The 10910-nt window shown below is 37.1% G+C and overlaps 2 protein-coding genes across 3 annotated transcripts; both read right to left on the reverse strand.

Moving 5' to 3' along the window:
• Positions 1–2423: 2423 nt before the first annotated feature.
• Positions 2424–5640, reverse strand: ran (RAN, member RAS oncogene family). 2 transcript variants are annotated; one of them, XM_014972565.2, is made up of 7 exons: positions 5555–5640; positions 4586–4643; positions 4357–4441; positions 3474–3599; positions 3199–3386; positions 2933–3103; positions 2424–2814 (listed from the first exon to the last, which is right to left on the reverse strand). In XM_014972565.2, the coding sequence occupies exons 2-7, from the start codon at positions 4628–4630 to the stop codon at positions 2770–2772; spliced, it is 660 nt and encodes a 219-aa protein (XP_014828051.1). In that variant the 5' UTR covers positions 4631–4643; positions 5555–5640; the 3' UTR covers positions 2424–2769. The 2 variants fall into 2 exon arrangements, with proteins under 2 accessions (XP_014828051.1, XP_014828050.1); XM_014972564.2 differs by lacking the exon at positions 5555–5640 and adding an exon at positions 4841–4872.
• A 493-nt stretch (positions 5641–6133) lies between these two features.
• ndufs8b (NADH:ubiquinone oxidoreductase core subunit S8b) lies at positions 6134–10873 on the reverse strand. Its single transcript, XM_014972553.2, has 7 exons — positions 10537–10873; positions 9827–9875; positions 9686–9751; positions 9004–9093; positions 8457–8629; positions 8190–8318; positions 6134–7988 (listed from the first exon to the last, which is right to left on the reverse strand). The coding sequence occupies exons 2-7, from the start codon at positions 9873–9875 to the stop codon at positions 7857–7859; spliced, it is 639 nt and encodes a 212-aa protein (XP_014828039.1). The 5' UTR covers positions 10537–10873; the 3' UTR covers positions 6134–7856.
• Between the last annotated feature and the right edge of the window lie 37 nt (positions 10874–10910).

Genomic DNA, 10910 nt, shown 5'->3' on the forward strand with positions numbered 1-10910 from the left:
AGAACTTGTTCACCTTTTGTCACATTGTAACGAGAAATAGTGATGAGATTTTTTAATTTTTTTATTTTATTTGTAATTTGTCAAGGGCAAAGATTAGAAATGGAAGATAAAATATAGGTTTCAAGATTTTTCTTTACAGGAAAAACTAAAATCTAAAAAGTGTACTTGCATTCTGCAGAATTTCTTTATCAAAACTAAAGCATCTTCAAATACACAAACTCAAACTTCTTAAAGTCTTTTTGAAGTCATTCTCCTACATAGTGAACCTCTGGCTCGGTTTCAAATTGTTTTCCATTTCGGATTTTTTTGACAGTACCTTTGTTCTTCCTACTTTTTACTGCAAAAACTGTTTTGTGGGTTGCTTGGGTAATTGTTGTCATGTTTCACTTCAGCTACAAATGTACCATGGGTCTCCTGGCTGCTTCTCTGATTAATTCTGACCTACCTGCTGTGGTCCTTGGTCTTTCATAATGCCGTTTGTTAACTAATGTTCTCTAACAAACCTCTGTGCCCATCACATAACAGCTGAAATATAAAATGCTGTTTTATATTTAAATTGCAATAACATGATAAATGTTCGAAAAGTTAATTTAAAGTAGCCATTTCCAAAAGTTGAGTCACGGTTCCACCGTGGATAGCTAAACACTGTATGGAAAGCCGTGGGGCAATATTTCAAAATAAGAAAAGCTTCAAAAAATTATAATGAAATTTATATAAGTATAATTTTTCAACAATTATGCTTGTTGGAAAACAAGTATAATTTAACTGGTTAATTTGTGATTGCTAACTAGAGAACATAATTTCATGTAAAATAACGTAAGTTAATAATTTTACGTAAAATGAGGTGATTAGCTAAGCTGTCTCACTAATGAAGGAATATATTCCTCCTCAATAACATGAATTCAGAGGGTAATAAAAATAAGTCAACCGCTTATTTTTGATCTGTGGGAAACTAGATCAAAGCCGTGTAACACTCCAGATTTGTTTGGTCTTCTCTTGAACAACAGAGGAGAAATACCACAAAGATCAGCTTTCATGTCTTGAGAAAGCTTGATCTTCCAACATTTTCAGCAATATGATTGTGGACAGTGGAGTTTGTTCTGCAGCTCTGCATTGCTGCAGCAATGTCTTAGCAGCTGGGGTTAAAACACTAGAGCCTCATGGGAGAATGGTGAACAACCATCATAACATACAGCAATATTCAGTCATTGCATTCTTCAGTTCAGTTGCAATAAACACTAAAGATCATTTTAATTCATAGTAATTACATTTGACAAGAATCAAATGTTTCCTTTTGCATTTGTTGTTTTGTAATTTGCATTACTAAACTTAAATCATGAACCCATTTTTTTTTGTAAATTATTGGCCCACTCATTTTGTTTTAACTTTTCTACTCAAGTTCAATTTTTTATTAGATACCCATTTCGATAACTTCTATTAATACACAGACTATTTACCATTAGTAAACCGTAAAGTATGCAGCCTGATTTTCGACATTTTTTAGTGTTACTTGAACGCACCATTCATAGTTTCCAGATAAGTATCGATGCAGTAACAATAATACACCACCGTACAGACATGTGATGCAAGTTTAATTTAAAAAGGCTTATGGTTTTAAAGTAAGATAAGAAACCAAACGGCAGCGCTTTCTTGATGCTGCACATTTATGCAGATGTGACGCAGTCCGATCATGTTTGTTATTAAAACAGTGATTGTGTTTGATGGACAATAAACTGGTTTAGGGTCTCATTTAGGGAAAAGAGCAAAACTGGTTACACGGTGTTCACCATCCGTCTAGGTGAAAGACATTACACGTCACATTGAACGTAATCAGCAAAACTGTTACGTAATTCTTTATAATGGTTCAATGCGCCAAGGAAGAAAACAATGTTGCCAGTGACACCTAGTGGACAGAAAACTGAAACGTCACTATAGTTAAAATCTAGAAACCAAACCGGCTGTTAAAAAAAACATTCATTTCGGAAAAAATTACATTATGAATCGTCTTTAAAGCAATACCACATCTTTTAGAGGAAAAAATACAATATTTCTCTGTGGATTTAAAGGTAGAAGTTTCTGCATGCAAATTATGTATTGCATATTCAACAATGAGGTCCTTTTGGATAAATTTAAGTTTCATACACATCGAAAAACTGCTCAGCCTTGGGTTATTCCCCACCCTCAAGTAGCTCCTTTCTTTCAAAGTATGTCTTTGAAAAGCCCTACATGAACAACTGGGGCACCCTATTCCTTAAGAACAGTGTGGAGTGAAGGGCTGAAATGGGATTTAGCCTGTTGAACAAATTCAATATCATGCCTCTATTTGCCCATACAGAGTATTGCAACTGAAATAACTTTTACATAAATTTTCCTTTGGATATTCTAGGTCTGTGATCATATCCAAAATGACTGAGGCAAGACAATTATATTATACTGAGAATGTTTTTATTCAAAGTTTATTCCCCTTAGTGCTTCCAGTACACCGTACAACAGCATTATGTGAGCTGGATATGTGCAGCGGAGGAGGGTGCTTGACGACGAAGAGAGCAGCATGTTGCCATGCCAAACAACAACACTAGGGTGGGTGTGTCATACAGTGAAATTAGAACCACGACTTTTGCACCAAGTTTTTTTTTCTCTTAAGTTTTAAAACAAAAAAATTCAAAAATAAAAAAAAAATCTGAAAAGGGATTTTACAGTAAAGGGGAAAAAACTCAAACTTCCTGTCCACAGCCGGGGGGAGAAGGGGAGGGAAAATCAGAAAACAGGTTAGAGGTCATCTTCTTCATCTGGGAGTGCTGTCTGTGATGCAACCTGGAAAACAAAAGCGAGTTTTAGCTTCCGGTTGGGAATGGTTTTGACGAGCTACAAACAAAGCGCTGCAAGATTAGATTTGCGTCATAAAAAAAAAAAAGAACACATTTAGACTTACTTGAAGCTCTTCCTCATACTTGGCGGCAAGGGACGGGTCCATCTGGACTTCTGGGGGAGCAAGGGCTGGCATAGCCACAAACTCCAAGTTGGGATCGCCGATCAACTTCCTCGCTAACCACAGGAAGGGCTTCTCAAAGTTGTAGTTACTTTTGGCAGAAATGTCGTAGTACTATGGAGAGGGTAACCACAAAAGACAGACTTAGACCCAATGAAGATTAGACCAGTCAAACAAACTCAGAATAAAAACGGGAAAGTGTTCATTACCTGCAGGTTCTTCTTGCGGTGAAACACGATGCTCTTGGCTTTGACTTTCCTGTCTTTGATGTCTACCTTGTTGCCACACAGAACGATGGGAATGTTCTCGCACACACGGACCAGGTCACGATGCCAGTTGGGCACGTTCTTGTAGGTGACTCGGGAGGTGACGTCAAACATGATGATCGCACACTGAGCTGTTAAGGAAAAATCAAGGTAACACACTACACAAAGAAAGAGGCCAACCCAACTGCATCCAAGCCTTTTAAGATGTGGGTTAGTACCTTGAATGTAGTAACCATCTCTCAAGCCTCCGAACTTCTCCTGGCCAGCCGTGTCCCACACATTGTACTTGATGGGTCCTCTGTTGGTGTGGAACATCAAGGGGTGCACTTCTACTCCCAGAGTAGCTATAAATGAAGACAAGTTGTATGAGAAACATGAAACATTTTCAGAATTTGGCATGTGTGCATATGTAAAAGGCTGTATAGATCAAACAAGTCTGGTTTAATGAAGCAACTCGATGAGCAGCTCTATTTTAGAGGGAGGAGGTTCATTTTCCCCCCCACCAGGTCTTGTATATTTTCTCCAATGTAAAAGCTTTGATGGGTGATACCTGATCTGTTTTATCAAGCCTTCCAACCTTCCTATGAAGCGTTTCATAGAATATTTTCTGTCCATGTGAATCATTTTCAACTGAGTTTCATGAATTTAAAATTCATAATCCCAATTTGCTTACATTTTGAATCATTTTTAAACTTAAGGAATTTAAACCTAGCCTAGAAAATAGTCAAATTTGGTGAAATTCACTTCATAAATCTGTTTTAATATTTTAGCAGGTCATTGTTATAATGCAACCTTTTGCCTTCTTTAGAACTTAACGAAGCAATCGTAATATTTTTAATCATTTGTAAGAGTAACTGTGATGTCTGTATGGGATGTCTGTAAAGTCCAGATATTTTATTTCCAGATATGAAAAGGACACTTAAGTAACTTTATATATATATTCAGTGCAGTAAAGTTAACATTTATGTTCTAGCAGTACTGACATCACTGGGACATTTACAAGAATATTTATAAATATACAAGACATTGCAAGACAGAAATGATCTGTATATTTTCTGTCTTCATTAAATTGCCTGGTGAACTTCATATATGAATACTCACCGACATACTTCTTCTCAAACTCTCCTGTAATGTGTCTTTTCACAAAAGTCGTTTTTCCTGTGCCTCCATCTCCGACCAACACCAGCTGAAAGGAAGAGATAGTAGTTAGTCCAAACTGGCTAGTACCGGTCCACAACTGCTAACTGATGAATGCCTCAAAATCACCATTAGAATCCCTCACCTAGACATAAAACAGAATATAATTGCTATCATTGAGTCGAAAGCTTACCTTAAACACTGCCACAGGTACGCATTGTCCCATAGAGTCAGCCATAGTTGCGACTTTTCTGAGTTGAAGAAAAACAGGGCGGGATGGTCAGTTTGCATCTTGTCCGTTATCCCCCAGTTGATCATGCTAGGCTAATCGTGTTAGCAGTTACCCATTTATGTATTTTAATTACACCTCTGAAACAATATTGAATGTGTCAACAACGAGGGCGTTGGGTGGTTTGTTTAATATTTGAGAAATCAAGCTGCTACATACACAACTTCTTCTAGCATGTTCGATCCCAGCTAACGTTCCGACACGCAACAAACGCAGTGTTACGTTAACGTCAGTGCGTCTAGCCTAAAATTGTGTCAAATAATACAGAGTTCTGCATCCAAAATTAAAGCAAATATTCAAAACTTTATCTTGGATGCGTGTTTAAACATCACTGGGCTGCTAACTAGCTTAGCAGCTAGCCAACTGCTGGCGTTAGTTTAGTGCGCCATATGACGAGCGAGCGCACTTTTTCTTGTTCGAGTGGAACAATCAGCCTGAAGAAGCAGCTAATGTGTTCCACACTGCGGCTAACTTTAATCATCATCAACAGTCCACTAGGTGTATATATACTACTGCCCAAATTCAGAATATACGTTTTGAAAAATAAATAGATGCAAATACATGGATGCCAACAGTTCTGAAGAACAAAGCAGTGTTACGAGAGCTAGCCATAGATGCTAACATGTTACCATAGCATGGGCATGGAAGCCATTCTTTCCTACACGCTAGCGGCTAAGTTAGCTAGCTAGTAGTTAGCACACACAAGACAAAAAAATCGATGGCGTGATCTAGCTTTACATATGGCAACAGCCGCAACGGCTAATGAATCCGATAAGCACCTGAAAGGTTTCGCCTGCTCTGGCTGACTTTCTGCGCAAATATAAAGTTGAAATTTAGGCCGAGCCGCAGTGAGGAAGGAAAGTAGAGACTCACCGGTGTCACTACGAAGAGAGGAAAGAGTAAATGGCTGCGTTCGCGGGAGATTCAGCGTGGACTATGAGTCAGTTTCCGCCCTGGTCACGTGACATGTGCAGCGGCAAATACGTATGAGAAGCGTTTATTTTGCTCAAGTAAAGTAAAAATCTGCGGTCAAAGAAATTATCCTATTTAAAGTAAAAGGGTATTTCGTAAAAAAAAAAAAAAAAAAAAAAAAAAAAAGCTAATGAAGTACTGAGTATGACAGACAGAAACATAAAGCTATGTGCAAATTTTGGTATTTCAACTGCACAATAATAATGTTGTAACAACAACAATAATAATAATAATAGTTATTATTATATAAAAATCTGGCTGCATTTTATTGCCATGAAGTGGATAGAATCAAAGACATTTGGAGTGAATTAGATTGTATGTAATTACATAAAAATTTGATGTGCCTGTCATGGAAAGTGCCTTGAAATGTTTGGTGTGAATTCATACAATGTATGTAAAGAAAGCTGACCTTTATGCTTGAACTCACAAGCTGCCTTTAAAAATCAATGCATCATTTCGTATCATTAATTCAAACAGTCGTGGTTTAAGAACTGCTTTATTCCAGTGGACTAAAAAGCTTTAATACTTTATAATTACTGACATAAGTTTAAGTTATACAATCAAAAAATACATATCACTGTGTCACAGTAATTGCTCTATAAAGACTGCAAAATTTGACATCAAACAGTTTAAAAACACAACACTGCTAGGCCAAAAATAATCTATTAATGGGGTAAAAGTAAGAACTTTGCACTAAAAAACAAACAATAAAAATGTCACACTTCTGTTTTGCATCAAAGAAATAAAACAGGGGGGCTGCTTATCCAGAGGTATCCAAATTATTTGACACTTGAGCCAATATTGTCAACCTGTCTTTAACTAAAAACACAAGAAACGGTGATCATTTAACAAGTAAAAACAGAAACATCTATTTTTCGCAAACTAATTGCAATATGTTAATGAAACAAAATAATCTGATTCTTGTTGGGAAGGTATCTGATGTCCTAACTTTGTGCAGTCAACTGTTTTCTATTTTCTTCGCTTAGAAAAAAAGTAGTATGAAGATCACTCTTTTCCTCAAAAATGCTTTATCGACTTAATCAGATTTAATGAATAGCAGACCCCCAACCTGCTTTGAGTAAGCTGGATGTTTGTGGTCCTGTACATTATGTGGCAGTGTTAATAAAAGACATATATAGAGTTTGTTGTATTTAACTTTTCCATTTTAAAAAGATTTTAACTTGTCAGTGAAGATCTCGCCATAAACAAGTTTTGAAAGTGTCCGTCTGCGTCACTTGCTTGTGTTAGTACCAGTGGTGCTACTCTTGAATTGTGATCGAGGGCCACGCGAAATTATTTCAAAGGTTGCCCATAGAATCAGGGTCACACTTTCAACAGCCTTAAACCCTTAGGATAAGGAATGTCAAATTCATTATAAAAATCTGGTAAAATGCTTTTGAACTGTGACATGCTTCATAAATAAATATTTAAATAAATACAATAAACCAATTAATTAACACTTGGAAACACTCACTGCACAGTCAAGTTAAAAATAAAGAATGCAATGTGGATACTTGGATACTGCTCCAATCAATTGGACTAAAAAGCTGTACAAACAGCCGCAAGAAATAAAAAAAAAAACATTCAATAAAGTTAACAGTGGAAAACAGCTTACTTCATCTTAATAGAAAGGAGGATTATAATCTGAAACAATGGCAAAAAGTCACATGGTCGAATGAGTCCCCTGATTCAGAGAGATGAAAGCATTATATTAAGAAGAGGAGTGGATAAGTTGATGAATTCATCATAAATAGTGTGAATCAGTTATAAAAGGCAAGCTGACAACCCAAATGTGTTAATTGACCTTTTTTTCCATAAAAGGATTATTTCCTTCCTGGTGGCAGGTACATTCTAACGTAACAGTTTTAAGACAATTAATCATTGTTGCCACACATGGGTGGCTCTGGCAAGAAATGTCCAAAAGACTTTATCCCACAGTTCAACCGAATGTAACGTCTTAAAACTGCCACTTTGTTTGAGAATAGTTTGTTATAAGCTCACTGATACATTAAAATTATACTTACAGCTAAAGCTGGGTCAGCAAAATAACATGATATTTTTCACCAGGCAGTGTATAATTTGTGCGTATCTGCAGCATGGCTTCAGTGCTTACCCCCATTTCACTTTTGCATTAGTAAGGCTACATGTAGCTATTTCTTTTATTGCACATATATGTTAAAATGTTTGTTACTGATGACGCAGTTCATCTGTAAAGATAATCAGCCTGTATGTTGGCTGCTATCTCAGCCTCCCAACGGTCTCCGTTGTTGAGCAGCTTCTCTTTGTTGTACAGCAGCTCCTCATGTGTCTCTGTAGCATATTCAAAGTTTGGCCCCTGGACAAAGAATCAAATGAGAAAACTGACTTTCAGTTTTCTGAACTGAAAGTCATCAAAGTCATGAAAACCATCAAAGACGTACAATTAAAAATGGTAAATACTGTTACGAAGCACACGCAGCTGCATGAGTTAGTGTCACCTTTTATGTCAGGGGTTTGTTCGAGGCAAAACAGAAATACAAAAATACTCTTTTCTCACCTCAACAATGGCGTCAACAGGACAGGCTTCCTGACAGAAACCACAGTAGATGCACTTGGTCATATCGATATCGTAACGTGTAGTTCTCCTGCTGCCATCCGCTCGAGTCTCCGCTTCGATAGTAATGGCCTGAGGAGAAAAACAAAATGGCCAATAGTGGAATGAGCTGAAACAAATTTAGGACGACATTTTTATTTATTTTTTTTGATTATAGATCTGTGATCAACACATTTTTGAAATTCAATGCATGTCTATCTTTTTGTTTACCTGAGCAGGGCAGATGGCTTCACACAGCTTACAAGCAATGCAGCGCTCCTCTCCATTGGGGTACCGGCGGAGGGCGTGCTCGCCTCGAAACCGTGGCGACAGCGGACCTTTCTCAAACGGGTAGTTGATGGTGGCAGGCTCACGGAACAGGTAGCTCATGGTCATTGCCAAACCTGCAATGAATAATCACAAAAGAGTGAATAAAGGATTGGTGATGACTTTAATTGATGCACTTTTTTAAATGCAGATTCATCTTTGATTGTTTGTGGCAGCAGGGCGCCCTTCCCCTTATCGAGTCAAATTAATTAAAATAATTTTTAAACTAAAACGCATTGGGTATTTTAAGCTACCAACAGACTCAGAAGCTGTGTTCATCACTGGGCAAAAAAAATTGTAATGAGCAACTAATCAGCTTTCCCTACACAACCAGCAATTGTTTAAGTTAAATCTTGGTCTTCTCATGATATTTGACAAGAAAATACAAAATTTAGCTTCAACTCCATTGCATGAATCAGGTCATGTGCCCAGAAGTAATAACAGCTCTGACCTCTGAAAAGCTCAGTCCATAAGAGGGTTGTTGCAGCCCGGTCAGTGATGGACCTCAGGTCAGTTGGCTGCTCCTGGGCATTTACATACTCTACCAGAAGAGAAAAGAAATAAAAATGTGGTTACATAATCTTTTTGCTTTAGTCATTTTTTTCCTAAATATGGCAAAAGTATTCACATCCTTAGGAACTTTCACATTCTTTCACTTTACATCCACAAATATCAATGTCTCTTAGTGAGACTTCCTAACATACTTCAACACAAAGATGATGTAAAATTAAACACGTGCTCTTTATCCAGTCTGACTTAAGCAATTTTCCAAAATCTTCACTCTGCATGTGTGAAAGTGTGTAAACTTTATCTTTATACTATTTCAAAGAAAACCCAAAAGAGCTCTACAGTAATAGATAAATTATAATGGAGAAGAAAATACGAATATTTTTACTCTGTAGCAAAGTATTAAAAATTCAAAAGCTATAACAGGTAAGAAAAACGGAATAAAATAGCAAATTATGCACTGCTTTACCATGTGTGGTAAAACAAACAACAAACTACTTTACCATGTGTGGTAAAGTAGTGAAATCCCAGTAAAATATAGAAATTTGTAGTTGAAACATGACAAAATGTAAAAAGTTGAAGGTACTTCTTCCGTAGTGCACTACTGTATTTAGTCCAGTACTTACTGTAGCCTTCTCTCGGTGCGCTAACGCTAAGTGTGCGCCTAACACCAGAACCATGTCCAAAGGTGCCTGGAGATGCACAAACACGAGGTGAGCCAACATCATTTTAGCACACATGCATGTTATTATAATGTGGTTTAGTACCTTGCTTCGAGTAGCAGTGTAACAGACGCAGACTTAATGCAGCAGACATCTGATTAACAATCAGAGAGGCAGAAAACAAGACATACAAACAACAATCGTAATGTAAAAACCAGAAAACTGTGAAAACACGAGAGAACCTGCAGGTAAGGAGAGTGCCAGCTGAGGACAGCCCTGCTGTAATCTGGCGCCCCAAATCCCTGCTGTATGACGTATTCGCGGAACGCAGGAAAAATAGAAACCCAGATGTACGGACTAGATTTAAGGGTGTTCCGTGATTATAAACCAATTACCACCATGTAGCAAATTTATGTGAACAAAAACGACAACGAAAAGGTAAAATGTATTCTTTCTTCTAGCATAAACAACATGTAAGAAGAAAACTGCAGCTATTATGGTTGTTGTAGCGATTAAATCAGGTTTTGGAGGGTTTTTTTTAGTTCTTTTGAAGACGGACTGAATGATGCACATAAACACATGGCCCAACATCGCTTAATTTACTATAAGGCTTTATATTTACGTTTTTCAGATAAAACGTGTTTGTAAGTCTACTGTAAAACGCTTATTTTTGCTCATACGTCGTTGCTTCCCAGTTGTAGAGTTGATAATTTTAGGTGTATTTGACAACAGAAAACAAACCACATATATTCAGCATTTCTTGGTAAAAGTGTCAACTACATGTTCAGTTTATAATAATCTTTTACGGTACATACCTTTGGAGCGAGATTTGTGATGAACTCCACCGGTCCCTGAACTGCGCAGTTTTAGAAGTGCTGCATTCAAAGCGGCTCGTTTATTCCCCTTTCTCTCCGTGTCACAATATCGTCACCCTGCTAACCTTTTGACATCTCCCCCTTAATTTGTATTACTTTTGACACCATATATTTGCAACGCAGTTATTTGGCAATGCAGTAGGAAGGGATTTTAAAAGCCTTAAAAATATATATTACCCTTTTTGTACAAATGTGTCATGCTACCAAAGTAATATTAGTTTCACTTCCATAACTATTTAGGATCTTAAAAAAGAAAAAAAGAAGAAGAAAAAAAAAACGTTAATAAAGGACCACAGTGTATGTCAGAGGAAAAG

Source organism: Poecilia mexicana, unplaced genomic scaffold (genome assembly GCF_051168715.1).
Source record: "Poecilia mexicana isolate PSO_F unplaced genomic scaffold, ASM5116871v1 scaffold_10, whole genome shotgun sequence".
NCBI classification, from domain to species: domain Eukaryota; kingdom Metazoa; phylum Chordata; class Actinopteri; order Cyprinodontiformes; family Poeciliidae; genus Poecilia; species Poecilia mexicana.

Bases quoted from the DNA above. Each gene is read 5' to 3' on its own strand.
- ran (XM_014972564.2), bottom strand. The intron at 3,387-3,473 runs GTACTAACCCAC...TTTCCTTAACAG, and splicing joins AGATGGTTACTACATTCAAG to CTCAGTGTGCGATCATCATG. The intron at 2,815-2,932 runs GTAAGTCTAAAT...TTTGTTTTCCAG, and splicing joins AGTATGAGGAAGAGCTTCAA to GTTGCATCACAGACAGCACT.
- ndufs8b (XM_014972553.2), bottom strand. From the start codon at position 9,875: ATGTCTGCTGCATTAAGTCTGCGTCTGTTACACTGCTACTCGAAGCAA. The intron at 8,630-9,003 runs GTCAGAGCTGTT...TATTCATTGCAG, and splicing joins ATGGACTGAGCTTTTCAGAG to GTTTGGCAATGACCATGAGC. The intron at 8,319-8,456 runs GTAAACAAAAAG...TTTTCTCCTCAG, and splicing joins AAGCCATCTGCCCTGCTCAG to GCCATTACTATCGAAGCGGA.